The sequence below is a fragment of the Sturnira hondurensis genome, unplaced genomic scaffold (genome assembly GCF_014824575.4).
Source record: "Sturnira hondurensis isolate 20B ecotype Veracruz unplaced genomic scaffold, ASM1482457v3 Scaffold0007797, whole genome shotgun sequence".
In the NCBI taxonomy this organism is placed as follows: domain Eukaryota; kingdom Metazoa; phylum Chordata; class Mammalia; order Chiroptera; family Phyllostomidae; genus Sturnira; species Sturnira hondurensis.
Window position 1 is genome coordinate 786,087 of NW_028080428.1, and position 23,796 is coordinate 809,882.

At 47.2% G+C, this 23,796-nt stretch overlaps 1 protein-coding gene across 8 annotated transcripts in view; it reads left to right on the plus strand.

The window, feature by feature from the left end:
- Window positions 1–23,796, plus strand: part of MARK2 (microtubule affinity regulating kinase 2) — a 56,031-nt gene that overhangs the window by 5,125 nt on the left and 27,110 nt on the right. The window contains exon 2 of one of the 8 annotated variants that reach the window (XM_037053001.1): window positions 20,329–20,435. The exons of the other annotated variants lie outside the window; for them this stretch is intronic. Within the exon in view, the coding sequence (XP_036908896.1) occupies window positions 20,400–20,435 (36 nt within the window). The 5' untranslated portion in view covers window positions 20,329–20,399. The remainder of the gene's footprint in view (window positions 1–20,328; window positions 20,436–23,796) is intronic. 8 annotated transcript variants of the gene reach the window in all.

Consider the following 23,796-nt stretch of genomic DNA (forward strand, 5'->3'; position numbering starts at 1 on the left):
CCCCCCCCCCCCCCCCCCCCCCCCGCCCTGCCAGGGTAAATGTCCTAAGCAGATCTGATGCCTGTGATGTAGGAAAAGATTGAGAGTTTGTTGGCCTGGAGGTTCACATGGTTAGATCTGAGTCCAAAGCTGCTCAGATGAGACTGCCCCGCTTTTTACAGAGCAGTCCAGCTCTCAGCGGGCATTTGACCAGAACTAACCCGTACCTCAGGAACGCTTTCCCACTGAGCACTTAGCCACCTGGCTGGCCTTTCTCTCCTCCCAGGAGCCTCCATGACTTTCCCACATATATATTATGTCGACTTAAATGAATATTTTATGCCTAAAGTGCAGCCAAGCCTCAGACTTTGTGGCCCATTATCGACAAGCAGGGTGGGGGCTGGGTGCCACCTTTGGCCTGCTGATTGTGTCTCTGCTAAATGGACTCCCCCAGCAGCACTTCGAAGCCCATTAATGGACTGGGATGAAGTAACCTCAGCAGATGGAAAGGGCGAGGAGGGTGGTTGTCCTTCCTTCCCTGAGACTGCCTGCGGAGGCTTTCGGGTAGTGACCAGGTCCAGCCCCGAGTCCCTCTGCTGGGTTAAGCTGTAGACCGTAGCTACCAGGCCTCTGCTTTGACAGGAGGTGTGGAAAGGGTTTCGTTTTTCTCTTAGCTGTGGTGGTGCCGCCAGGTTTGCCACTTTCCTGTCAAAGCAGAAACTGAGAGGGATGTGGACAGGGTGGGTGGAGTTTAAACACGGCCCTTCCTCCTTCAGCGGAAGTTCGGCAAAGTGACAAACCAGTTAGGTGGCTGAGTTTTCTTTTCTTGGTGGGAGATACCAGTATTTGTACGTTTTGCACTTGAAGCTTGGATTCTCCAGGCTTTCTCCCAGCCCTCGTCAAACACAAGTGAGTCACGGAAGCGCTAATCTGTGCATTTCCCCTTCTGTCTCAGGGAGGCCCTGGGAAGGGTGAGCCTTTCTAAACTTTGCATGTGTGTGGGTGTGCACAGAGTTCCCACTTTGGGCCTAAATCCACACCAGCCCTGAGAGGCCTCACTCTGGGGGCAGAATGTCCCTGCCCCACCAAAGCCCATGGAACGTCGTCGTGTCTCTTAGACTCGGAGGTGGCGTGTCCAGTTCTGGAACAGCACCAGGAGGGAACCTGGCTGCTGGGTTTCCAGTTCTCTCTCAGAGAAGGAGGGACCCCCGCTCCTTTCCTTGCCCACTGGACCTGCTGCTCCGTTTGGGGGAATAAACAGGCTCGATTCCTTCGTTCGGATTGTCTGTTTTTCTCCAGTGTTTGAAGTATCCTGGTTACTGTGGGAAATTTCTTTCTGTCTTTGGGTTGACACTCATTTCCCCCTACTTCCATGTATTTCTTTTTCTGCAACAGTTGATTAATTTTAGACCTGAAAGCTATGTAATCACAAGGTTTGGTGGGAGAGAGGGTGAAATGGACACCGATATTGGTGGCTGGGTGAATCCTGTGGGACAGTGGGGGTGGGGGAGGAGAGGCTGAGGGGTGTGTTCAATGGCTGGCTCCGAGCCATCTTTTTCTTTTCAACATGAGGAAGGCGGAGCAGACCAGAGGCTTCTCTGTAGAACCAGTCAAGCTGGTTTTGAGCAGCCGAGGCCTATTTTCCCCTGTTCTTTGGGAGGTTGGCAATACAAAGGTCTGCCTCCTCCGGGGCTCTGCTCATGGAGGGCGAGTTGGGACGGTGTCTGTGAACACCCCTCTCCCCCAACAATGAGTGGGTCTCTGAGTTGGGCCTCTCCACGTGCGTGGGTTCGTCTTGCACACCTTCCACGGAAAGCTCAAAGATAGCTCCTTTTCTTGGGCCCTCTTTGCAGTTCACAGGTTGGCAAAAGGCCCTCAGCCTGGCCCAGAAGGAGGGAGTGGGTCTGTGATTGGCTTCCCATTTGTGGATCTGGAAGGGAATCTGGACTCCTGACTCCTCCTGTCTGTCGTGATCTGGCTGGCTGCTAGATTCAGTGGGACCCCAGGGCTCCTGGCTCAGTGCAGTGGGACTCTGTCTGGTCTTCTGAGGAAGAAAAAGGGAGAAAACAGTTTCTGGTCTTTGGCAGCAGGTACTTCAGACGAGGGGAACAGTTTGAGTTTGTCCCTAATCAAGGTACCTGTGGGAAGAGGGGGGCCGTCACTTAGCACCTTGAACAGCAGTGGGGAAAGGACGCACATACCAGGGTTGTTTTCCCAGTTTCCCCCTACCCAGAAAGCACTTACGCCTGAAAGTTGGGTAGTAAAAGAGTGAGGCTACCTGCAGACATCTCCAGTCTGTGCCCTTGACCTCGGGGCAGGCTGCTCATGTTGCCACTTCAGTGATCTACTCATTGCTTCTCCCAAGCAGCATTTTGCTGAGGCTTTTGTTTTGGTTACTGTCCTGTGAGCAGGGTGGCCCCCTTTTCCCTCCATCTTCTTTGCACTCAAGGGCTGGCTGGCCTTCCCTTGCCCTGCCACTTCCCCGTCTTCCCTCCACAGATGGTCATCATTTGACTGTGTTTGCACGTAGTACCGGAAGCACTTAAGGTCGTTTCTCTGTTTTTGCCCGCAAGAGTTTGAATTCCTGGTGCTCCAGTCACAGGAAGTGGGGACCCTTAGGCCCTCTTGGTCTATCAGAGATTCTCATTGAGTTGAGCTTAGGGCAGAGCTGAAAGGAGATCCCAGCACTTTGGATTTCGGTAAGTGGTTTTGTTGTGGTTAAAGCAGGCTCTGCAGCTCCGTCCCTGTATTGGAACTTGGTTCAGCCTCTACTGTGACCTTGGGCTTCCTTCATTGCGCTCGGCCTGTTTGCTCCTCTGGAAAAAAGGAGTGGTAATGGTACTTACCTTATAGGTGTTGTTGTTTTAGGTATTAAAAGAGCTAACGGATATCAGGCACTCAGAGTAATGCTGGGCAGGATGTGATTACGAGCAGCCTGGTGGGTTTTCTCTGAGTGTCCCACAACTCCAGGGTGGTGTTAAGTGTTCTGTGTTGGGATTTCTTGGCAGTTAACTGAAGGAATATTGGCTTCTTCCAGCCATTGGGGTCCCAAAGGTGCTTTTTCTACCATTTCTGGGTTTTTAAAATTTATTTGTTTTTGTGTTGTTGTTGTTATTATTATTTACCATTCAGCAACTGAAAGAAAATAGAATGCTGTTGGGTTTATCTTCCTTTAAGAGCACTTTTTTAAAAAGTTCATTTATTTCCAAGCATCAATATTAGTCAGTTTTATTGATTAGAGAACACACACACACTACCATCTGCCTGCCCGCATCTCTGTGTTGTGAGTGTTATCGGTGGTGGTGGACATACAGCCTCGCCAATGGCTAGAAAGCCAAATCCAAAGACCCAGAGTACGGGCTTTTCTGAGTTTCAGAGGGAGCCCCACCAAGTGGGGGGATTTCTTTCATCAAGTTTCTTTCTTCAAGTGCAGTATTTACCCTTTGGTGAAAGGAAAAGACTCCCTGTTTCTCTTAAAGACTTGGGAATTTAGCACCGAATGACTTTAGGTTCCTTTGTCACTGGCAGAGGGGCCTTCAAGGGCAGGTCCTCCGATACCTCGGTCTGTCGGCTCCTCTGACATGAGAAAGAAGCCTTCTCTTTGTGATGCCCGGAAGGGTCACAGCCATTTCTCAGCTGCTCCTGTGAATCTGTGGACTTGGAATCTGGGGCCGCGATTTTGGTCTCAGAGGTTGGTTCCGTGTTTATCTTCGCCTCTTGCCACTTCTAGAGCCTGAAGGCCTCCTCAGAACAGCGAGTCGGTTGCTTAGTTTATTCCACATCGCAACTGTGGCCAGGGGAGTAGGTACCAGTGTCACCTCAGAGCTCGGCAGGGAATCCTTTCACTGTGTTTTCCTCTCCCTTTTGACCCCTCTGCCAATTTGTCTCATTTTTCCTGTTTGGTGTCTTTGAACTCTGCTCCTTCGTTGTTATCACTGTCCATCTCGGGGTTTCATTTCCACGGCCCACTCTGTCTTACCTGTGTCTGTGCCTCTTTTGTGGCGTGGCTCCGGAGAGGAATTCCGGTAGTTGGAGATCTCCTGGATGCGTAGGAGCCCGGATCCACCCAGTCCTTCCTTTCTTCTGTTTCTCTGATCTCTGTAAAGTTAGGGTTCACTGCTGTAGAAAAATTTTTTTTCTTTTTATGTCTCTGGAGCCACCATCCTCAGTAAAGCCAGGCTTGGCAACCTGACAGCTTATTAGGGATGGCATCCCAGTTTCCCTGGTGACAGGGTCTAAGCCGCTTCCTCTGGCCTACCAGGAATGCCATAACTCTAAACCCTGTCTTGGAAGAAGTATGAGGGAGCACTTGTTAATTTTGGTAGCACAGCATTGAACTTGGTTCTCAAGATGTGGTCTGGAGAACCCAGGGGCGGTACATGGAGTGAAAATTATTTTCATTATAACACCGCGGCCTTTGCCTTTCCCCTCTCATTCCCCCACCAGTGTGCCGTGGGGTTTTCTGGAGGCCGAGAGTTGTGTGTTGGCACCGTCACTCCTGGCTGAGGAGTGCATGTTTCTGTATTCTTGTGTTTTCTGGAATTTTTAAGGTAATGGTTTAAGGTCTAAATATGGAGGCTTTCAGCGATGAACTCAGTTTGTCCGCAGCACCTCTGCCATGCCTTTACAGCTTTCTTTAGCCATATCTGCCGTAATCTCTGAAAGCCTCTCTGTTGGTCAGTGAATTGTTACTTTGAAATCCCAGCGTTTTCCCTGCACCTTCGAGGAAGCAGAACAATAAGTAAGTACAACTTGTAACACTTGGGAAAACTTCTAATTTTTAAAATGTTATTTACAACTTATTTTAGCACCTAATTCTATTTTACTCTGAAATAAGAAAAAATTTGTAATATTTCTCTTATATTTAAGGATGGATTGTTGGCTTAAAAGGGAGATTAGAAGACTTGCTTTCTCTACATAGCTACAGGCCTCTTTACTGAAGTGGATGTGTCGGCAAGTGAGAGGGGGGTCTGCTCCAGAGAAACTGGGCAACACTGTGAACGAGAGATGCGGAACAATAAATGAGAGGGATGAAATCACAATGAAAGTTTTCCTTTTCTCAGCTTTATAGATATTAATAATGAACCTTATTGTGTCTCACGCAAGAAAACATTTTTGTGTAGTATTATAGTGCCAGTTAAATTGTGGCATTATTTCAAGACCCATCATTCAGAGTTTAAAGAAAAAGGAATTGAATATTTTAACTGTACACGCCATGAACTCTTACAAAGCCAGAATTTGTTCCAGCTTTTCAACCTAGAATTGAAAAAGTCACTGAAGCTTCTTACAGGGTAAGTTACCACATTGCTGCTTTGGCTGGGAAACTGCACCCCAGTAGCTGAGAGACCAGTGGAGTCTTGAACAGCTGGTGTTCCTGAGTGCCCACAGAACGAGAAATTAGTACAGTTCAGGTCAGTGCCATTTCACATGTCACCACGACTTGTCGAATTAAAGATTTGGCGGCAAAGATGAAGACTGAGTATGAAGACCGAGTTAATATTTTGTTTACAGACTTTAACTTTGCCCTTACAAATGAGTACATTTATAGACGTGGCTCAACTTGTTGTATCAGCACCAGCTACACCTCAAACATATTTTTGTATGAATGCACAGCAGCAGACACAAGTGGTGAAAATACGCAAAGGGCAAGTCACTTTTTGACTTTGGTGGCTCGCCGGGAACACCATGCCACTGTTCCCATTGGTGCAGCAGTGGGGCCCTGAGCTTGTCCAGGCGGCGACAAGCTACTGGGAGTCGGAGTCAAGGACTCTGTTCCTGCCACACACTGTGGTTTAAAAAACCAAAAAGCCGTTTTCACTTAATATCTTGGATAAAGCACAAAAGTTTGTTTATTTTTATGAAATCTCGACCCTGTAGCAAATGTTTCTTTGATACCCGAGTGAGAAACGCGAAGCCTTCATGGAGAGCCGCTGTTGCGCGCCGTGGCCCAATGACTGGCTGGAGCAAGTGCGCTCGTGTGCTGGGGCCCCACCAGCTGCGTGGGTCGTCATTTCCCGTGAAGGAACAACTGAGGGACAGACCATCCTTCCTCACGCTTGGGTGTTCTGTGGACATTCCCTTGCAGTTGAACAAAGGGAGGCTGTCACCACTACCAGTGATAAAATTCAAGTGTTCAAGCAAAATCAAAATTTTGGAAAATTTGTATTTGTCTAAGACATTTTTGATGTGATCAGTGGTAAAATTATTGAAATGTGATTTTTTTGATGTTGTGTGAAATACCAACATTTGGAAATTCTGCATGAGTCAGTGAAGGAATATTTTCCAGATTGCCAGTGGGTAAAAGCTGTCCAGAGTGCAAGATGACCAATGGATTTTAATGTAGAAGCACATAAAAGGTTCACAGATAAAATTTCAGATTGCAACTGGCTTTCAAAAGCTACCACGTGCTGAGTTTTGGTCTAGTATCAGAGAAGAGAGTCTGCGGTATCCAACGGCTGTGGAACTCCGTTTTTGGACACCAGGTCTGTGTGAAGGGAGATTTTCTTTAGATCTTCGCACCAAAACAATGTATCAAAACACACTGAATGCAGAATTGGATATGAGAAGTCGGCTCTTGTCCGCTGATCCAGCCATTAAACAGATGTACAAGAGTGTAAAATTGTGCAACCCTTGTTGTGAATTCCACTTTGCCCTAGATAATATAGTTTCTGCATTAAGAACAGGTTATTTGTGTAAACATATAATAGATTTATTGATATTTTAAATGAATTAATAAAATTTTTTAAAAAGTATCCGTGTCTATTTCTAATACACTAATTTTTGATAGTTATAACCTACGTAAACAAAATATTTTTGCAGTTCTCAGTAATTCATTGTTTTATTTTTATTTTTTAATTCTAGAGCAAGGGGAAGGGAGATAGAAAGAGAGGGAGAGAAACGTCAATTGGTTGCCTTTCATAGGTGCCTGGACTGGGTGACCAGGGACCAAATCCGCATGTGCCCTGCCCAGGAGCTGAATTGGGGAACCTTTTGATTTGCATTATGACATCCAACCAACTAAGCCACACCATCCAGGGGCTTGGTAGTTTTTTTTTTAAGAGTGTAAGGAGTTCTTGGGATCAAAAAGTGAGAAAGCCTCTGCTACAGACAAAACTTGAGTTACTGATCCCTCTAGGGTTGGTTACTGTGATTGCTTCATAAAGAGTTCTAGTTTGGAATTCCCAGCCTCTATATAATCTCTGCTTAAGCCTGAGAGGCTTTGATGCAAAGTAATTTCATTCTTTTAACACATATAGCATTGACCTTAAGAGGTGATTGTTTTTGTTGCTTTATCTGTGGTTGGTTTGTTTCTTTTCTTCCTCCCATATATTTGTTTTATTGTTTTGTTTGTTTGTTTTAGGGAGGGGGAAGGGTGGGGAGAGAGAGAAACATCGATTTGTTGTTCCACTTATATATGCATTCATTGGTTGATTCTTATATGTTCCCTGACTGGGGGTTGAACCTGCCGCAACCTTAGCGTATCAGGACTGACACTCTAACTGACCTACAGACCAGCTCCTACAGAGGGGCTTCCCCTCTCTTTTTTGTTTATTCCTGATTTTTCTTGAATTTTATCTTTTTATTCTTTTTTAAATTTCTTTCCTTTGTTCAATTCCCCCCCTTTTTTGTTGTTGTTTCTTTAGTTTGTTAATATTTGTTTTTTATTTTATTGGTCTAGCATTGTGTTTTTGATTGAATTATAAGGTTGCTTTGTCAAGTAGACTTCTTTGGTGTGTGTGAAGTTGTGGTTTGGAGGAAATACAGTTTTTTCATTAAAAGTAAATAACTTAGGTTTACGTGTAATGGGTTTATTTTTTTAAATGAATGGATACATATTTAATCTTTTTCATATTAATTTCTAATTAAGTAATTGATAGATATAGTCCCTGTAAACAAAAGCTTTTGGGGGGACTCAGTCATTTTTAATAGTACATATGGTTTCTGAAACCAAAAAATGAAGAGCCATGGTTGTGGACAAAGCTTGGATTAATTCTCCCTGGCTTTGGTTGGTCAGTTTCTGGGTAATTTCATAAAAAATAATTCTGCACCTCCCAGCCCCAGTTAGTTGGGCTGGGCCTCAGGAAGCCTGCCTTGGCTTGCCAGAGTCGAAGCTTGGGAGGCCGGTCCTCGGTGACGGGAGGGACTCTGACCAGAGCCGGCTCGCGGCTTCCTTTGAGTACAGACCATTGGCCCCGTGAGGTTTTTCTTAATGGTTAATTTTCCTTTTTTTAATTTTGAGATAATTTTAAACTTGGAAGAGTTGCAAAAATAGTTGAAAGAATTCCTGTACATTCTTCACCCAGTTCCCCCCATGTTAACATCTTAGGTCATCACAGAGCATGTATCAAAACTAGGAGCTGACCTCGGTGTACTACTCTTGACCAAGTACAGAACTCATCGAGATTCCATCAGGTTTTCCACTGATGTGCTTTCTCTGGTCCAGTGTCGCTCTTAGTTATTGTTCATTCGTGGTCTCCACGAATCTGTGACCGTTTCCTAGTCTTTTCATGTTTCTCTGGGCGCTGACAGTCGGGAGGAATACTGGTTGGTCATTTTGTAGAACGTTCCTCAGTTACGGTAGTCTGAAATTTCCTCATGGCCTTGTGCTTAATTCCCTTTTGTTCATTGTAAAGTGTACATCACAAACAGTTCACATTTTAATAATTTTTAAGTGAAGAGTCCAGTGGCGTTAAGTACACTCATCATGTTATGTAACCATCACCACTGTTTCTAGAACTTTCACCATTCCAAATAGAAGCTCTGCATCAGTTAAGCGACAACCCCCACCCATCACCCTTGCCCCAGCCTCTGGTAGCCTCTCTTCCCACTTTATGCATGAATTTTCCCTCCCCAGACCCCTGATGGAAGTGGGGTCGTACAATACTCATTTTGTGTTGGGGTCAGTTCAACTGAGCATAATGTTTTCAAGACTCATCCATGTTGTAGCTTTAATTCCATTTTCTTTTCTTTTTTAATTTTTTTTTAAGATTTTATTTTCTGCGAACCAGAGTATCACGGTTCGATTCCCAGTCAGGGCACATTCCTGGGTTGTAGGCCAGTTCCCAGCAAGGGACACACGAGAGGCAACCATACATTGACATTTCTCTCCCTCTTTTTCTCCTTCTCATCTCCTCTAAAGGTAGATAAATAAAATCTTTAAAATTAAAAAAAAGATTTTATTTTATTTTTAGAGAGAGGAGAAGGAAAGGAGAAAGGGTGAGAAACATCAATCTGTGTGGTTGCCCCATGCATACTGTCCCCATTGGGCACATGCCTGGCTCACAACCCAGGCATGTGCCCTGCCTGGGAATCGAACCTGCAGACCTTTGGTTTATAGACTCGCACTCAATCCACTGAACTATACCAGCCAGGGCAAATTCTCTTTTAACAGTTAACTTGAATTTTATTATGATGATATATATGTATTAAGTTGATATGTTGGAAAATAATTACTAAGATGTGAGTTGTAATGGATTTGGTAATATTATTTTAAATGAATTAATAGTTTAACATTTTCTCAGTTTTAATTATAATACAGTAGCTATAACCCACATAAAGCAGCTGTTTGAGGTCCTTATAATTAAGAGTGTAAGGGTTTCCAGACAGAAGTTGTGAGAATTGTTTTTGTAGACATGGGGTTGATATCCCTGTCCTTGATTGGTTGGTTCCTTGCTATGACCTCATAACGAGCCTTTGTTTTGCAATTCCCAGAGTCTTGGCTGGGCTACAGGAAGGCACTTGCTGCTCTGGTTTGCAGTCTTTGCAGCTGAGGAAGCTGGTTCTCAGTGACCTGAGGGACTTTGGCCAAAGTTGGCTGGTTTCCTCCTCCTAATACAGAGCATTGGCCTTTTTTTTTTTTTAAATTCCATTAAAAAGATCATTTGGCTTACTTGGATTTCATTATGACAGTAGATTTTTTTAAAGCTTATAAGTTGGCTATTGGTCATTTCCAAATTTGAAAACTGCAAAGCTTGCTTAGCCTCTAACCTTGAAGAACCTTGGTGCCCACAGTAGCTGGAGGCTGACAGTCTCCAGCCACTCACCAAGGCTGGAACACCCAACAGTCTGCTCTCGGGGCGATTATAGAGCCTACACACTTGGTTCTTATTCCTTCTGTATTTAACTCCTTGTGAGCCCTGTTTCTCAATGCCTCCCAGTCCCATACTTCTGCAGGTACACGTTGTTCTCCTGTAAGAGGTGAGCAGATTGGGGGGGTGGTTGTGTAGCAGCACGTGAGCTTCATCTTTGTTTGATGAGTCCAGAAGAGACGATAAAACTGCACTGGATGTGTAGTTCTAAGCTGCCTTGTCGTTCTCAACCTTGTTCTTTTGTTTATACTCATCCTCTGATATTACTAGCATCTCCGACTTAAAAGCTTCCTTTAGTACCAGAAAATAGCATAGACAGTAGGTAGAAAATAGATGGGGGAAGGGCAAGAATAGTAGGGGAAATATAGAATCTAAAGAACTTGAGACATGTGGTCATAAACTAAGGGGGGGAGAATGGTGGGGGAGGGAGTGTGCGGGTGGAGGGGAATGAAGGGGAGAATAGAACAACTATAATGGTATAATCAATAAAATATATATATATTTTTTAAAAAGCAGCTTCCTTTAGTACCATTAATAGTAGACCTTCGGGCCCCCTCCAGTAGTCATTTGGACCAACTTTGAGCAAATCTTTTTTTTTTTTAATAATTTTTTTTATTTAATTCTTGTTCAAGTACAGCTTTCTGTCTTGTATTCCCAACCCTGCCCGCCCCCCACCAGTGCTCCCCACCTCCCTCCCATTTCTGGCCCCCACCTTAGTTATTGTCCATGTGTCCTTTATACTTGTTCATGTGAGTCCATCCCCTTTTCCCCTATGATTCTCTCCCCTCTCCCCTCTGGACCCTGTCAGCCTGTTCCGTATTTGAGTGTCATTGGTCGTATTTTGCTTACTTGTTTGTTTTGTTTAGATTCCTGTTAACAGTGAGATCATATGGTATCTGTCTTTCACCGCCTGGCTTATTTCGCTCAGCATTCTGCTTTCCAGTTCCATCTATGATGTTGCAAAGGGTAGTGGTTCCTTCTTCCTTTCTGCAGCACAGAATTCCATTGTGTAAATGTACCATAGTTTTTTGATCCAGTCATTTACCGATGGGCATCTAGGTTGCTTCCAACTCTTGGCTATCGTGAGTTGTGCTGCTATGAACTTTGGGGTGCATAGGTTCTTTTGGATTGGTGTTTCAGGGTTCTTAGGATATACTCCCAAGAGTGGAATTGCTGGGTCAAAAGGCACGTTCATTTTTAGTTTTCTTAGAAAATTCCATACTATTTTCCATAGTGGTTGTACCAGTCTGCAATCCCACCAACAGTGAACTAGGGTCCCCTTTTCTGCACAACCTCTCCAGCACTTGTTGTTTGTTTCTTTGTTTATGATAGCCATTCTGACTGGTGTTAACTGGTATCTCATTGTGGTTTTAATTTGCATCTCTGATAGCTAGCGATATCAAGCATCTTTTCATGTGTCTCTGGATCCTCTGTATGTCCTCCTTGGAGAAATGTCTGTGAACAAATCTTTTTAAATCGATCTCATTTGCTCAGAATCACTTCTCATCAGAATCAGTAAAAATAAACAAACAAAAACCCCTGTTTATAATTGCGCTGACTGGTGTGACTCGGTTGGGCATTATCCCGTAAAGTGAAAGGTCACTGGTTCGATTCCCGGTCAGGGCACATGCCTAGGTTGTGGGTTCAATCCTAATTATTGAATCGATCTTGATTATCAAGCAATCAGTGTTTCTCTTTAACACCAATATTTCTCTCTCTTTTCCTTCCCCACCCTCTCTCTCAAAAACAAACAAACAAACAAACAAAAACAACTTCAATCAGGTGCTTAGCTTATATATTCTCTGGCTGGTGCAGATCAGTGGACTGAGTGCTAACCTGTGAACCGAGGAGGGGTCCGCCGGTTCAATTCCCACTTAGGTACATGCTTGGGTTGCAGGCAGGGTCCCTGGTGAGGGGGCATGTGAGAGGCAGCTACATGTTGATGTTTCCCTCTCTTTCTCCCTCCTTTCCCTGTCTTTCTAGAAATAAATAAATCTTCTTGAAAAAAGTACTTATATCAGCCCTGGCTGGTGTAGCTCAGTGAATTGAGCGCGGGCCTGTGAAGCAAAGGGTCGCCGGTTTGATTCCCAGTCAGGGCACATGCCTGGGTTGCAGGCCAGGTCCCCAGTGGGGGACCCATGAGAGGCAACCACACATTGATGTTTCTCTCCCACCCTTTCTCCTTCCTATCTCCTCTTTCTTAAAAAAAAAAAAGTACTTATATCAACTTGAATCTACCATGTAGACTTGCAAGATTATAGCTTTATTTCCCATCACTTAGCAAGTCCCATAATCCTATGCCTTTTACACAAAGCATAGTTCTTTTCAGATTCGCATGTGGCTTTCATTTCAATTCCAGATTTGAACTTAATGTGCTTTTTTCTCTCTTCGGCCGCTGTCTGTATGGAAGATAGACTTTTGCTTTCAAAGGGGATTTGTTCACTTTGTGAGCTAAGGCAGTGACTCAGTAACGGTGCCTCCTGGTTGGCCTTACATTCCCTGCGTGGTCGGGGAAACTCTTAAAGGGGGTGGGCTGACTGACTGAAGGGGACACAGCGCCCCTACCCATTCGCTTTCACAGGGCGTGGTGTGCCTGGAGGCTTGTATCTTTAGCTATAGACACAATAGCCAGCACGTTTATCAAGCACTTATTTTGTCCCAGGCTCTTGTTTAGCTGTTTTACATTTATTAACTCATTTAATCTTTGTGAGATAGTAGGTCTTATTATTCCCCCCACCTTACAGGTGAGGACACAGGGCCCGGAAGTCTTGAGTGACTTGTGTAAGGTGACAGACCCAAGTGGCCTGACAGATGTGTTGGTGCGTGTGTGTTGGAAGGATTAGCTTCCAGTCAGTGTTGTGTAAAACCTGTCTCCCAAGTTGGCTTTAGGGTCTGGCGGGGACTCCTCGGTTTCTTTCTTGTGAAGATTTTATTTATTTATTTTTAGAGACAAGGGAAGGGAGGGAGAAAGAGAAGGAGAGAAACTCCTTCCATGCTTCTTGCATGCTCCCAACCAGGGACCTGGCCTGCAACCCAGGCATGTGCCCTGATGGGGAATCGAACCAGCGACCTCTTGGTGAGCCACAGTTAATGGGGGCCTGACTGTTTCTTTCTGCCTTTGGTGTCCTATTTCACAGGTGGCACAGGTGGCACAGGTGGCAGAAATACAGTGGGTGCTGCGCTCGGGCTTACCTCCTGGTCTTGGTTGTGCCATACGAGAGCTGTGGGAAACTTAAAAAACAGACTTACTTACTTACTGGCTTCTTACTCTCCTCTTTATCTCTTTTCATCTTCTGGCATTTCAAGAAATCCTAGTCTTGAGACCTAAAATTGGTAACCAACAACCAAGTGCCCCACAGCCTAAGACAGTTTGGATTCCTGCATCTGACTGTCCTGTGCTGTGGCAGCCGTGAAGTGCTGGGGTTGTAGAACATTTTTTTTTAATAAGCACTCCTGTCTCCCCCCAAAAAAGAAAAAAGTTGAAAGCTTTTGTGTGTGGATCTTCACTGTGTACGTTTTGACCTTGTGAAAAAGCCCCTCTTCAAAGCCCCTTTGTGGCCCTTGTACACGCAGAGGCCCAGAGCTCTTCCCTGTGGGCTGTGGCTCCCAGCACTGCCACTGGCAGGGCCAGGCCTCTGTGCGTGTTCGGGACCTGCCAGCTCGGTCCTGGATGCTGAGCTCTGGCTGTCTTGCTGTGTCTCTATCCCACCGCGTGTGTAATATGCCACCAGTTCCTGTTTGCATTTGTTTGGTCTTTCTTTTGGTTCACTTCGCTCTCCCGAAGCTAGTCCCCGTACCTACGCATGCGGTGGGTCTCCTAAATATCCATGGCTGTTTCTCAGCGAGGGCGATGGCTGTGTGCGCCTCTGTGGAGTTTCAGTGAACTTGAGTGTGTGAGTTCATGGTTTGATTTACTTGCTTGTCTCATCCTGGCGGTAGTGCCTTTTCTTTTCTCCTATTAGAGGTTTTCCGCTTACGCCCCTCTGTTGCCCTAGCAGAAAAAGAGAGGGAGTTTGACTGTATCGTTGTGTTTGTGTTCAGACCTCACTCATTTCTCCAAGATCACAGTTATATGCCATTTCTAAATTACTTTAGAACCTGTCTTTTTGTTAAAGTGGGAAAACCAAGGTCTACATAAATTACTTTGACAAGCACAGCTTTCTCACGAGTGATTCTCCCGCTTCCCATCTCGGCACATTTGAATCTCGACAGAGGTAGCTGCTGTTCACGCAGGTTCTCCTCAGTGCTGCGGGCCACTGCTTCCTCGGAGAGTGCACGCAGCGTTTTCTTGCTAATGAAAAGGCTCTCGTAATAGGTTAGGTCCACAGGGGCCCTGCCCTTCTGCACTTGTATTCCCGGGGAGAGAGTCTCTACCTTAATTACCGCATCAGCTGGCGCAGAGGCGTGCCTGCTAATTGACTCCACGACGGTCCTTTAGTCCGTGCGGGGCTGTTGGGGCTGTTTCACTTTTCAAATAAACCCATAGATTTGAGTCAGAGAAATTTATTGTGGAGAAAGATCTATATAAGGATTTCCCTTTGTTAGTCTCATGTCTTTTTTTTTAGATTTTATTTATTTACTTTTAGAGAGAAAAAGGAGGGAGAAATAGAGGGAAGCATTGATGTGTGAGAGAAACATCCATCAGTTGCCTCTTGCATGCCCCCAACTGGGGACCCGGCCCGTAACGCAGGCCTGTGCCCTGACCAGGAATGGAACCAGTGACCTTTTGGTTCACAGGCCTGTGCTCAGTCCACTGAGCCACACCAGCGAAGGCAGTCTTGTGTCTTTAGTGCCATTTCTATGTCCTTATTTTCTACTTGGTAGTAAGAAGCACGCAGCTAGCTTTTGTTGCCACTTGGTGTGGACAGTGAATAACATGGGCATCATTCTTGTCCTCCCTGGCACCTCTCTTGTGTACCCTCTCGGTTTGGCAGCACCGGATTTCTGTGCTTGATTTGGTTTTCATCCCCTCCTTTTCGTCTTAGAATGGTTGAACCCTATTCTGAATTATATTTTTCAAATAGTGTTTAAAAGCAAACACCCTGCCTTTCTTAAAACCACAGAAACTGCTTGTGAGACAGCCGATAGGGCGAGCTGCCAAATCCACAGTTAAAACCAATCCCTAATGACAAAATGTCAAACACTGATGTGAAACCTTCATTCTGACTGTGGCGTGGGGATTTTTTTCAGTAGTAAATGTTTAGGTGCCGGGCTCCCAGTTTCCCATTCAGAGTGCTTACATTATAAAATTTTTCATGGTAAGAGTCTTGTAAAGCTAATCTGCTGTCAACGGTACAGGAAAGATTTTAAACAAACCAATTCCCATTCCCTCTTGCCTACTTTTTTTTTTAATTTCAGGATGTGGTTTCCTTTTGAGGTGATACTTGGATCAAGCCTTGCATCAGCTTTTCCCATTTTTGAGATAGGTGTACCTTCAGAATCATTTTTTCCTCCCAGTGGGGAAGGATTTGGGCCTTAATCCTTAATCCCTGGGCTCTGAATTAACTGACTTTTTTGTTTTATGATGGCATAGAATCTTCTCTGTCTCTCTAGGGAATTTTATATCTTTCCAAGTACTTCCAGGAATGAGTATTCCAGAGGAGCTCTAACATTGCTGGTGGCCTTGTGGGCAAGGGCACAGCTTAGATACTGGTGTTGGTGTGCACTGGGCTATCACACCCATTGAATGGGAATTAGGGGGGGTGATCAGGCTTGACCACTGACAATGGGGAAGCAAAAGAAAAACGACATAAACATGCCTCCCTTGCCACAGGCAGCACTGAGATCTGGTGGTTCCGGATGCAGAGCTTCGGGCACTCCTTCCAAATCTGCCCCTCTTCTCTTCTCCTGCTAGGGGCTTTTTCTGACTTCATTTCTGTGACGTAAGTCCTGAGCAACTTTTCTGACTGTGTTTATGCTCTTTCCACGTCGTCTTTGCTTGTGTATTGGCCCTGTCCCCAACTTCCAGATTGGGGTGCGATGAGGAAGGCCGACGATCTGTTCTTCAGTTCGTGTCCTTGGGTTGGCCTCCTCTCGGGTTAGTGTTGCACAGCTCCCACCAGGGTCGATGCAGCGGGAGGGCATCCTGTTCATGGAGCCCCGGGGTTCGAACAGAGCCGGGCAGCACTCCTGGTCCCAGCCAGGGTGAGACTTGGGCTCTTCCTTCAGATCTCGCGGCCCATGGTTCCTCTGAAAATAACCAAAGCCGCAGACTTCTGGCAAATAGGAGCAATAGGTAGGCTGTAGCCTTATGGGATTGGGGCCCATATCAGACTGTGTGGTTTATGCTCATACTCCTCCTGGATAATTAGCTCTCTGGAAGACTGGGCTGTATTTTATCCTTCTTTGTATCCTTTCCTCCCGCAGAGTCTTCAGAGTGCTTTGTGTGTGGTTATCTTTCAATTAAATAATTGGGAATTAAGAAAAAAATTGTAACGGACATTATTCTCCACTTGAAATCACCCTTGGGAAAGCATGTCTGTATTGATATGTAAATCAGACATTTGTTTTTGGCCATATAAGTTACAAGTCTTAATCAGTGTCTTAGTAGGTGCAATAATGACTAAAAGGAACAACTTTTTCATGATGAGAGGATGACGGGGGAGGTTTACACTGTGACTGGATTATGCTAAGAACTCAGAGGAAAGCGCAGGGGGAGAATGCACTGCTGAGGAAACCCTTCTCTGGCCTTTCAAAGTAGGGACCGGAGCCAGAAAGCCAAGCCCACTTGGTTTTGCTGAGTTCCGTTCTTGCCCTGACCCACAGCGCTTCTGGTTGTTGCTTCTAGTTAAGTTGGCCTCAGCCCTCCTTTCACAATGGGGTGAGAGAGGCACACCGAGTGCTGGGGAGTGCTGGGGTTTCGTCCGGAGTTGGAGAGATCATGTGGTCTGTATCAAAAGGCTGGAGTTGTTTAGAGTAGAAGAAAAGCTCAGGAGGAGCACGGGACCGAAAAGCCAAGTTCACATCACCCCAGCACCTGCTGGTGGTGAGGACCCAGATGTGCCTTTGAGCATCTCAGGGGAGACCAGGGACCATGTTTGCAGATAGGACAAGAGTGAGAAAGATGATGATTCTCTTCTTCTTGATTCCCTGGTCTTTGTGACTCAGGCTGTGAAAGCTCCGCCTGACTTTTGAATCTCCTGGTTTTGAACCAGTGCAGAAGGCACCAGCTGTGTAGGGTGGTGGAGAAAGGACCTGTTGGACTGGTCTGCTTGGAGGTGCCTCCCCTGCCCCCGACTCTGGGTAGGGAGACTGAAACTGCTGTTGCCAGCTTTGCCAAGTCAGATTCTCCTCCTGGCTTACTTGCCTATGGCAGGCAGGCCAACTCCCCACCCAGGAGCCCTCGGAGGAGCCGGCCTGCTGGGGGAATCATGCTGCAGGTGGGGCAGGTGCTAGGTGTGCCACAGACCCTAGTAGGTGCTGTACCTACTCAGAGCAGCTTGGACTGAGGCTGCGGCGTCTTGGGGCCTGCTGGTGATAGGCTGTGTCATGGTGCCTTTCCCTGAGTCTTGTGGCCACCCACGCTCATGGTACACAGAGAGCGGGCAAGGGTGAGGAGCGTATAAATTGTGGGTGAATGAACTCTACAGAGGGGAAAAATCCTTCCCTCCTTCCCTAAGGAACACTGGGTTCAGGATTGTAATGTTGCTAAGTCGTAACTGTCACGTAGGTTAATTTTAATTTTTCAGCCCTAGGCAGAAGAGATTCTCAACTGTGTGAGCCTGGTGTCTAAGGCATGTTGGATGAGATTTACTTATGGGGCCAGACTTTTTGGCAGGTTGACCTGATATAAGCCAAGGTCAGGATGTGGTCTTCAGGACATGCAGACCGTGGCCACTTCCTGCTTTGGTCTCAGGGGCAGAACTGAAAGGCTTGTGAGCTCAGACGCACCAAGAGCGCTCACATCCACGCAGGACAGACCCTCAGAGGTCATCTCCAGCCCCTTGTTTTACAAGTGGAGAAACACAGGTCCCAAGAGGGTACATGACTTGCTCAGGGTTATGTAACTTGTTTGGGCGGAGCTGGGTCTAGAATTGCACTCTTTTGGGGACTTTGGCACTATCCCCCAATTGCTCCCGCTTCAGAGGCATTCCCGTTGCTTAGCAGGCCTGTGCTGGGGCTACCTGCAGACCTCGTGGCAGAAGGGAGACTGGGAAGGGGCAAGTGGAAGAGTAGCATGCCCCAGCTCCACACACTGGAGATGAGCGCTGAGACCCTGCCTGTGCCACAGGCCCTAGGAAATGTATGTGAAGCAGTGGGCACTGCCTTCTAGCTCGGACACAAGCTGCAGGGGTCACACAGAGCAGAGCTGTTCTGAGAGCTCTCAGGTGAGGTGTCACAGAAAAAAGCAGGTGTCACCCTGACCTTGACCTTCTCTCGTAAATTAGGAAAGCCTTTCTTCAGATAGGTGCCAGGCAGTGGCACCACTAGCCACATGAGACAGGAAGAGGGGAAGGAGGTCAGCCCCCAAGCTTGTGACTCCAGGTAGTCTGGGCTCTCCACAGCAGATGCTGGGCCCTGGCCGTGCAAAATTAGATTCTGTTAGGGACCAGACATTGAGGACACACAGATGACTGAAGTCCTAGAAATTTCCCTTGGGCTTCTCTCGGTCTTGTGTAATGGTGAACAGGGCCATTCAGCAACCAGTGAAGTCCTAGTGTAAGAACGGCTGACTTGCAGATACCTGGAGGCACATGTCAGGGGCCCTGTGAAATCAGAGGGATGGAACAGGGAAAGCTTCCTGCAGGAAGTGATGTCTGAGCTGAGGCTAACCAGGAAGGCGAGTGTGAGCGGATGCAGTAGGGAAAACATTCCAGGCACTAGGAGGCTGTAGCAAAGGCCTGGAGGTCTAAGGAACCTTCTACATTTGGGGACAGGTGGTGGGAGCCCAGGAGTGAGCCTGGGAAGGGACAAAGGTGAAGCTGTAGCTGCAGGCAGGGAGAGGAAGCCAGCCAGCTCATAGCGCAGCTGCAGGAAAAATCCAGGAGCCGTGTGGGTCTGAAAATCAATTTCACATGTCTGTGTGAATACACATGCATAGACATGTACTTGCATGTGTGCACACATCTACACAGATACGTAAATCATGTATGTGCACATTTAAGTGGTGCTTTGAATATGAAGCCATCACTTCCTGTTCCCAGTGCTGGGTGCCCTGCTGAGATGACTGTGGTGTCTTCCCCCCCAACCCCCAAACCATGGTGTAGTGTACAGGTGGCAAACACAAGGGCCAAGGGCCGAATCCTGGCCTCCACCTTGTTTTATCCGGCCTGGCACCTTGTTTCTACCTGGCAGCAGCGCGAGCTTTCGCTTAACTGTTAAGGAGTAGTTACATTTATAGTCCTGAACTTAACATTCGGCCCTTTGAAGGCAACCTTGAGGCTGGTGTGGCCCCCGGTAACAATGAGTTTGACAGCCCTGCTGTAGAGTCAAAGGGATTGGGTGTGGGTTGGGTGGAGAGTGGGCTGTTCTAGATGTCTGTCCGGGCGGGGGGACTGGTTTTCGTTCTGGAGCAGGGATGGCTGAGAACGTGATGGAGGGGGACCCCTGGGCCCCCTCCATCAGGCCCGGGAGTCCGCAACAGTTCCCCTCTTCTCAAGGGTGGAGTGACTCACAACCCATTGCTGCCATCGCGGTTCTGCAGGCTTTTCAGCGGCCTCCTGTGGAGACCCATGGTGACACTTGGTGAGAAAGAGGAAGTACCTGATGGCCGTCCCTCCTGCCTTTCTGTCACTAAACAGCACCTCTCTGTGGCAGCCTTGAGTTCTGCTCTCAAGGCGCTCTCCCCTCCCCGGGGGAGGGGCCATCATCTGTGGCTGTGAAAATTGACCTAAGGTTGGAGAGTGGCCTGTCTGCCTCTGGTGTAAAGGACAGCATTTCACTTCTGACTGCACTTGGATGTTGCCCTATAGACAGCTGGGCTGGCCCCTTTCCTGCCAGGGAGAGTTGTGTTCCCATGCTAGTCCAGCTTCCACTGTTTCCCCTGCTGCCTTCCCCCAGAGACCAGTAATCGGCCCACCTTCTGTTGTGTTCCAGCTCTGATAGGAGAACCATTGGAAGATCTTGGCAGGAGACCAGCCCACTCTACCTGGGTTGGTTCCCCTCCTTTCCCAGCGTTCTTATGCAGCTGGTAGTGCCCAGAGATTGGAGCTCTCCTAAACTGGGAACCCAGCCGCTGCCCTCCCTGGTTTTAGGGGTGGGGCTTGAAAACAGAGACTCATAATCTCCCGTCCTCCTCCTCCCCACCCCCCAACACTGCCAGGCAAACTGGAGTGACTGGCTCTGAGCCTGAGAGCCGGACTCAGCCTGCCTCAGCCCGCCTCACTGCTCTGCATGACAGCAGCGATCTGGAGGAAGATTAATGGGCGTGTGAGTATGTGAACTCAGGAGCACGGTGCGTTTCGGCCTGCGCCTCTGTGGCTGGTGTGGACTTACTCTAGTATTAGGGAGACCAGGGCTCTCAGGGGAGATGGTGACCCTGCCAGGTGTGTGTGTGTGTCTGCCCAAGGCCACCTTGTTCTCCAACGTATAGAGAAATGGAAAGCACTTCTAAACACCCCTGCACTTCAGAAGAGTTTGTTGGGTGGTCGGGGAGTTTATTCTGGGAATCTTCAGTACAATATCTCTTTTTCCTCAAACTGGTTGCTTTACTTCCTAAGTTGGATTAACTACCTTCAACTTTCTTAGGAAGGTTAGGAAAGTGGTGGCTGCTTCTTTGCTGGAAAGGGGATGTTGGAGAGGGGAGCACAGGTGGCTGGTGAGGGTGTCGTGTTCCCCCTCTAGCTGGCTGAAGTGGGACACCCCCCTCGCCCTCTTCTGCTAACCCCTTCAGCCAGCCTCAGGAACTCCCAGCCCACGTGGAAACATCTTCTTGCTGCCACACTTTGGGTGCCTAAGGCACAGACCAGACCAGAGCAGAGCAGCTCAGCTTGCTGAGAGGGGAGGATTGGTTATTCGGGGGCTATGACAAACAGTTTTGCAGAGCCAGGGGCCAGCATCTGCTGTGGAGAGCCTAGACTACCTGGAGCCACAGGCTCAGGTGCTGACTGTCTTCCCTCGTCTTGTGTCTTGTGGCTGGCTGGTAGTGCCATTGTCAGGTTGACCGTCTGATAAGAGAGAACACCCTAACCGTGTTGTCCCTGGACTCCCTGCTGCCTGAGCACCTCTGTCCTGGAACAATACCTAATTTGTCTCCCAGTTCTGACTTTAAGGCGAGACATGGTCGTAGAAGTTCTGTTCTAGTAGTTGGACTTCCGAGAACAGAGTGCTTTCTTTATCCAAATGTTCCCTTGAAAAACGCCCTCTTTCCTAAGCTCTGCACCCTGTTTCTTGGTGGGCCACGTAGGCTTTGCTTGGGTATTCATTTCATTTGGGGCTCCTCTGGGGTCCTGTGTTGTTCATCCCTATAGCCTCCCCCACCCCCTTACAAACTCAAGCCTTTCTTACAGAGAACACTGGAAAAATTGAGCAGTGCCTCAAGGTCACTGGGTCCTAAGTGGTATTTGGCATAGTTAGCTGGTTTGGTGTTGAGTGAGAGATTTCTGCTTTATATTTGAGCAAAAGATTCTTGGCGGGAGGCCTCTGTGCTGTGTTCCCAGTGCTTGCCCCGTGTACAGGGTTTGCCCCTTTCCCTCCCCTGACAGGTTTTAATCCTCCTGCCTATAAACAAGTACAGCAGAACATGTCAGGCCAGCTCGCATGACCTTGGTTATCTCTTCCTGGAGTAACCAGCATCAACTTCAGATACCACAGTCACTTGATGTGCTAGAGCTGTCAGGGTAGAGAGGTGGAGATGCCAGGGGGAAGCCTGGGTCTTCCAAGGGAGGTAAATGGGAGTGAGCGTGACCCTTAGTAAGAACCATGTAGACAAGTCAGCTCCCATTGACAAGAAGACAGTGTCATTCCTGCTGCCTTTTATCCCTACATTCCTACTGCTGGCATCTCATTGATCTTTCTCCTGTCTGTCACATCCTGTCTGCAGGGGCCCAGGACATGCAGCTGTTTCAGGAAGCTGCCCCGAGACAGATGCATACTAGTGCATGGGATGCAAAACCCAACACCAAAAATCCCATCTCCCCAAATGCTGGTCTTGTAGTGTTGCAGATTGCGAAGGACAGCTGGTGGTGGGAGCCTTGCTGCCAGAGAGGGCTGCTGGATCTCCAGCCTGAGACACTCAGGAGCTGGAGGTGCAGCTCAGTCCCCTGCGCCCTAAACACACACAGGTTTCCCTCCTCTCAGAACGGAAGAGGTAGCGCTCTTCAGTACACAGCAGTCAGGGGCTCTGGCCACACACTGTGTGTGTGTTTTAAGTGCTAGTCACTTTCCTCATTGTAACTATTGATTTCCAGAGTTTCTAGGTCCATCTATCTAGAAAACCTTAGCACAATTGCCAGTGTCGTGCATCTCGAGAGCCGTGTTGTGTACTCTGGATTTCCCTAGGGCAGGTTACACATGTTTAAAGTGCTTTTAACCAGGAGAGAGCGGTGGGCTTTTATGGAAGGAATAAAACATTTGAGCTGCTGGAGGCTTTTCTGCAAGACCCCCAAGTTCAAGTAACTTGAACTTGCCTTGCCAATAGACCAGAACTTGGGCTTTGGACTGTAGAGCTTTTCTAGGCCACTTCTAAGAAGATACATCTTTTTACATATATAAATCATTTGCATTGATTATTGGGTAAATAAGTTAAAGCCCAAAGCCATATCTTTTTTGTTTTTTATCCACTCTTTCCTGCCCTACCCGTCACCATATCTTTCTTCTGTCAACCTACAGCATAAGTTAGGAAAGCATATGGAATTATGATAATAATAGATAGCATGTCGTGAGCATTTAGTGTATGCCAGGCATTGTTCTAAGTGTTTTGGATGGTGTTGGATATTGGATTATTTCTAACTTTGCACCTTCTGTTTTCTCTTGGTAGAGACCCCTTCATGCCTGTTGGGGGGTCGGTCTTTGTCCTTGGTGGCCATATGGACTAGACAGAAATCAGAATAGGTAGCAGTTGCCTGCTGCTGCCCAGCTAGATTCATCTAACCAAAGGTATCCTGGGTGTTTTTTTCCTCTCTCAGTCCTCAGGTCTTTATCTAAGCCACCATGCCCGTTGGCAGTTAGAGCTGCCCTTCGGGATTTGTTGGGGAAGGAAGGATCTGTCTTCCTTTTGTAGCCACAGTTTCTTCCCTGCCCTCTTCAGAGGTGAAGAACTACAGACTTGGCTGCTTGCCTCCTTCAAAAAATAACCAGCATTCTCTTGTCTATGGTCTGTATAATAGTACATCTAACAATGCCCCAGGTGGCCCCTTTCCTCCCCAGCACCCGCTGTTACTGTGTGGCTTCAGTTCCTAAGGGCTTCTACCAGTACAGGAGCTAATTTGTACCAAAGAGCCCTGCACTCAGGTTTAGATCAGAGAGGTCAGGAACCTCAGAACCTCCAAATCACGTCTCCCGGCCGCTTTGGCCAGGGCTAAGCTGGCCTTTTCTGGACCACGCCCTTTTCTTAGCAGCTCTCTTCCTAGAAATCTCTGAAATGATGGATTAACTATAAAAAAATGCTTTTTAAAAAGATTTATATTTATTTATTTATCAATGTGTGGTTGCCTCTCATGCATCCCCTACTGGGAACTGGCCTGCAACCCAGGCATGTGCCCTGACTGGGAATTGAACTGCAATCTTTTGGTTCACAGGCCCACACTCAATCCACTGAGCTATACCAGCCAGGGCTAAAAAATGCTTTTTA